Source organism: Homarus americanus, unplaced genomic scaffold, assembly GCF_018991925.1.
Source record: "Homarus americanus isolate GMGI-L3 unplaced genomic scaffold, GMGI_Hamer_2.0 scaffold31037, whole genome shotgun sequence".
In the NCBI taxonomy this organism is placed as follows: Eukaryota; Metazoa; Arthropoda; class Malacostraca; order Decapoda; family Nephropidae; genus Homarus; species Homarus americanus.
The window spans coordinates 6,070,251-6,075,736 of NW_024722227.1; the positions used below are offsets into that span (position 1 = coordinate 6,070,251).

At 39.1% G+C, this 5,486-nt stretch overlaps 1 protein-coding gene across 1 annotated transcript; it reads left to right on the forward strand.

Annotated features, from left to right (window-relative positions):
- Positions 1-874: 874 nt before the first annotated feature.
- LOC121862338 lies at positions 875-5,200 on the forward strand. The gene is made up of 2 exons (XM_042360554.1): positions 875-955; positions 3,225-5,200. The coding sequence occupies exons 1-2, from the start codon at positions 947-949 to the stop codon at positions 4,539-4,541; spliced, it is 1,326 nt and encodes a 441-aa protein (XP_042216488.1). The 5' UTR covers positions 875-946; the 3' UTR covers positions 4,542-5,200.
- The last annotated feature ends 286 nt before the right edge of the window (positions 5,201-5,486 follow it).

Consider the following 5,486-nt stretch of genomic DNA (forward strand, 5'->3'; position numbering starts at 1 on the left):
CCAGCGACCGGCTCATCCACGCCATCGCCGTTGTCTCACATGAGGCATGCACCGCTCGTTCTGCCTCACATGTGCCATGCAACCCTGCAGACAACAAGTCTCCTACACCGCCTGGAGGGAAGGGGGAGTATTGTAGTGGATTTCTCCCCTACAAACGCTGTTTGTCGCTGAGTAGCCGACCCCACCAATTCCCCAGTGTATGCCTCGTGGTCTAGGTCAACCAGCGCCGCCCACGGAGCGGGGGTCAACTACTAAGCCACGCCTATCCCCCGCTATTTAAGACCTGACCTCGTGGTGACCTGTCTCTTTCTACCAACACCTAAACCAGCCAGCAACACCTCCTCCTCCTCCGCCTCCCTGGCGGCCCTCGCTCCCGCGGGCGAGCATGGCGACCCGCAAGCTGTCCTCCTCTGAGCACCCTCACCAACCAGCTCTCTCTACATCACGCTTGTAACCATGCTGCCTTCCCAGCACCAAGCTGCATTGTACATCCAATACAACATGTATACAGAGAGCATATTGTGAGTTTCCTTTCTCCATCCCATCCTGAGTGTGAACCAAACAACTCATACCCCACAAATTAACAAGTTGGCCAGGGCCCAGGGGCGATGATGACATTAAAGTAAATACCTGTTAATGTATATCACAACTGGGTACCAGTTTAGAAAGGCCATTTACAAGGAAGACTCATTTCTCAAATTTGTATAAACAAATATTTTTTGATTTCCTTTATATTTGTTTGTTAAGAATAATAAATATGACTGTTTTCTCAAAATATATATATATGTATTTCTGAATAAATTAATACAACGAATTAAGATAAATGTCCTTTATATGACTGGGTCTAGGGCTGTAAATAGAACTATCAGTTGAGCCTCAGCAACAGGACGCAGCGTGTAAACAATAACACGGCTGGGGCGTGGGGTGGCATGCGTCTCTCACCCTTATGTCTAAGGTATATGGTGAATATTTTTCCCAGTTTGATATTCTGAAAATATTTGCACGGATTAAACATTTTGTTTATATCTAGTCTCTGGAGTCGCTTTTGATGGTACAGCGGTAACGCGCATAACTCTCACTGATATGTCAAGGGTTCGAGCCTACCAAACACCACAGGTTTCCCGGTTTCCTCCTGTATTAACACTGGATAAACCACCCAAACGACTAGTAAGCTGATAAGTGGCGAAAATATGATATAAGGTTACAAAATGTTGTTTCCTAAGTAATTCTCCACACCCGCAGTGCCATCTAGCTGAGCAAGTAAAGAAGGGCTCACACAAGCACCTTTAATGTCGATTATTTGTCAACATATTGCCGGAAATAGAATGTTGGTAATTTCTTGATAAAGTTGGTGAGATGAGTATAGAGTATGATGATATTTGCATTAGTTTGGTAGGTACTCGGCCTCAGTTTGTTTTTGTGGTAAAGGGTATTCTTGTGGTCCCACATATTCTGATTCGGTAGAGGTGGTGGTTTTTGGGGTATTATTTTCTTTAAACATTCCCATTTCCTACCACTAATCTATTATCATATTCTAATAAGACGTGTAATTATAAGATCATTTTCATCTATTACATTACCGACGGAAATGTGTATTAACGGAGATAGCAAATCCAAAATTTTCTTGATTTTCTTTCATTAACTTCGGCCATTTATGGCATACTTCACCTTTCACATTGCGTGTCTCCTGCGTGACTCATTCATAAATCGTCATGCGCATGCGTTCCCGTATACGTCACGCGATCAATCAAAAGCCTTTTTTTTTTGCAACCAATTAAAATGATTTTGGGTTTAATTCGCGGTATTTTTGGACCAATCAAAATCGATTTTTATTTTGGGTCGCTCATATTTCGAAATTCAAGTTCAGTTCCGACCATGGAAGCCTGCGATGGGTGTCACCTAAATTATATGGAGCTGATTGTGAGTTTTGGGGAAAAAAAAAACGAAGAAATTATAGCATTTTTTCGATCACATGGTATTTTTCCAATCTCAGTAAAGTGTACTAAGAGCAAGACTGAATGTAGATATCGCAAAGACCAACATATGTGGCGTTGCGTAAGAATCTCAGAATCCAACGATGAACAAGAACCTGGTCTCCAGGCCAACTAAGGTAAGAAATAGGTGATTCCATCATATGGTGAGAGTCAGTTAGGTCAGGTCAGGTTTGGTTTTTCTAGTGTGTTTTGGTGTATTTTTTATTCGCTTAGCTATTAATTTTTTTGAAAAACGTCTCGAAAAAAATTAGATAAAAAAACCGGCCAATTTCCGACGGAAATGAAGGTCATATTCGGTCGAAACACGCACAAATACACTAGAAAAATATATTTTTAACTTTCTAACAGATGGGGAGGTGGAAGTAAAAATTTACCGTTTTTGGGTTATGATTCGTTTTATTAACCTTTTTGTTTTCTGTAGAAAAAGTTAATTTACTGTTATTTTCGCTTTTTATATGCATTAATGAACTTTACGGGCATTATGGGAAAGTAATTATTTTGGAGGAAAATACGGTATTATTTTAGTTGCAGTCATTCGGGGAATCTTCGACCACCCCGTTAGGTTAGATATATTTCCTGGGATCTGTGGCTAGGTTAGGTTAGATTAGTTTGGGTAAATTTTTACTTTCGGACATGAATCCCGAGTGGTTGACCAATATGTTTTTTCCATTGTATTTTGGTGTGTTTTAAGCGAATCTATCCTTCATTTTTCTCGGAAATTGCTCGTTTATACCCCCCAACAACAATGGGGGAGAGCCTGGAAATTTGGGTTTTGGGTGGGGTAGAACACAAAACAGTCATCTAACTTAACCTAACAACTTAACATAACCTTAACCCCCGACCCCCAGTTGGCCTAGCTTAAACTAACCTAACCAATCTTTACTGGTTTTAGTGGTGCAAAGCCAGTGGCAAGCCCTTACGTTGGTCGTGAGCCAGGCTGTGGCATGTAGGTGTGGTTGGGGGCCACTGAGGATAGGAGGAGGGTGATGAGGCATACCAAAATTATGAAAACAGGTTGATTCTAAGGCTCCACCAGCCTTGTGTCTCACTCTAAAGTGTCTACCAATAATCAACTTTCCATTCTTATTATGAATTTTGGCACATAGCTTTAAATTCATGGCTCCAAATAATTATTGCCTTAAGATGATGATGGTGCTTTTGCAGTTAAAGGGAAAAGATACTTATACTATATTATAAGTTATTCACATATTACTCTTACCTTTTTTTCAGTTTGTAAGCATAAGAATGGAGAGGCCCACTGAAGTAAGAGAGGAGAGCAAAAAACAAAATGAAGTAGGAGACGAGAGCAAAAATCAGAACGAAGTAAGAAAAGGGAGCAAAAAACAGAATGACGAAGGAGAGAAAAACAAAATACAGACTTTTGTTTTTCTGGACCTGGAAGCTACTGGTTTGCCTGGAGACTCGCCCAGAATTTTAGAGCTCTCCATGATAGCTGTGTCTAGAGATGACTTCCTTGGTATGAAAGATTCCAGTCATAAAGGTAAGAGTACTCCTTCAGATCCTAATTCTACCAATGAAAATAAAAGATCTATTATACCACAGTTGCCACGTGTACTACACAAGTACACAAGACTATATTATCCAAGGAAACTTATCATGCCTGCTGTTGAAGATATAACTGGACTGAGTAATGAACTGCTTCACCGTTTACCAGGCTTCAGTGAGGCAAGTGCAGAGGCAATACGTTTGTTTTTAGATTTGCCTCAACCCTTGTCACTGGTGGCACACAATGGTAATAGGTATGACTTCCCTTTGCTGAAGGCAGAATTAAGTAATGTATGTTCCACAGAAAAGTATTCCAATTTCTACTGTGTAGACACTCTAAAAGCTATCAAAGATATTGATGCTGTTCAGGAAAGAGATAAGGAATTGAAAGATATATCAGAAATAACTGTGCTTGCTGCATCATTTTCTTTTGGAGATATGGATGATGAAGAGATGGAAGTAACCCCAGTTAGCAAAAGAACTCGTTCTGAGGAACTTGCAGAAGAGAGGGTAACTCTTGCACCACATGGCTATACAGGCAGTAGTTGTTCAAATAAACCCTCATCTCATGCTCCAGAAGGCAACCAACGCACATTTGAAGTCTCAGCAGAACCTTACATTACACCGGTGAAAGATCATATTCCAGCAAAGATGAACAAAACTCCTAAAACTCCAAACAAGCATACAAAGCCTCTGTTACCTCCAGCCACCCCAGAGTCTTTCAAACCTTGTACCCCAGGAACACCTGGTTTTAATTCACAGACCTTTACAGAAGCTAATAAGGTCCGTAGAAGTTTAGTATATGATGGATATGGTAAGAGAAAATGGGATGGAACAATGCCATACAAGCTGGGAAATATCTATAGGAGACTCTTTCATGCTAACTATCAAGCTCACAGAGCAGAGTCAGACTGCCAGGCAATGCTGCAAATTTGTGGACACTATGGGGAAAGGTTTGTTCAATGGGCAGACACCTTTTCAGAAAGGTTTGCCGATGTTAAGCCGTTGTGGGTAAAGAGAAAGACTTTTCAGCTTACCTGATTTAATCCGCATACAGTTTCTTTTAAAATATTGTAATTTACTTGTTAATATTTACTTTTGTGTGAATGATTATTAGAATATATGGAAATCGATGAGAGAACTTTAGGATTTTATAAATTAATCATGTAGCTGATGATTTTAAAAAAAAGTTTTGATTGATAATTTTTAATACTTGTTAAGTACTTATGACTCAAAATGTTACTTTTAACTTGTGACTCAAAATGTTACTTTTATTATTTAAAATTATATTTAAAAGTGACTTTTGTTATTTTATATTATTGTGTTTTAAAGTGACTATAGTACAGTATTTAGACTATAGTACAGTATTTAAAATTGTGCTGTAAAATTAATTACTGGGTATTTAAAATTTTAAATTGTTTTAAATGGATTATTTGTACAATCAAAGACAAAAGTCGTGTAGCGGTTTTGTCCAAAGATTAAATATAACTCCTGAAACATTACGAGAGCCCCGTACCACAAGGTAGAGCGCACCAAAAGTTTAGCATATGTTTTCACCAAATTTCACTACACGACTTTTGTCTTTCACTGTACATTCTATATCATTATCTATTTTTGTTAAATCCAGAATGCGACGTCTAGCTTTATACCTAGGTATATAAATGCCTAGCATCAACTCGACAGGCCAACACACAGGCAATTAAAACATCTAATAATTACTTAAATACATAATATTAGGAGGACACGTCGCTACCTGGCACTTAATTGCAATTCTCAAAACCCCCAACCCCACCCTCCATCACACGCACTGCCACCGCCATCTTCTTGCCTGGCGAATCAGCTGTAAATACACACAAGGAAAGCTCTGCTAATTTGTGATGTAATAGCTTAAATACTAAGTGTTACGAGGATTTATATTTGGTATTTATACATCTTAGCACGGTGAGGAAATCGAGTGACTTTTATTTTGTTTATGCTTGGATCTCA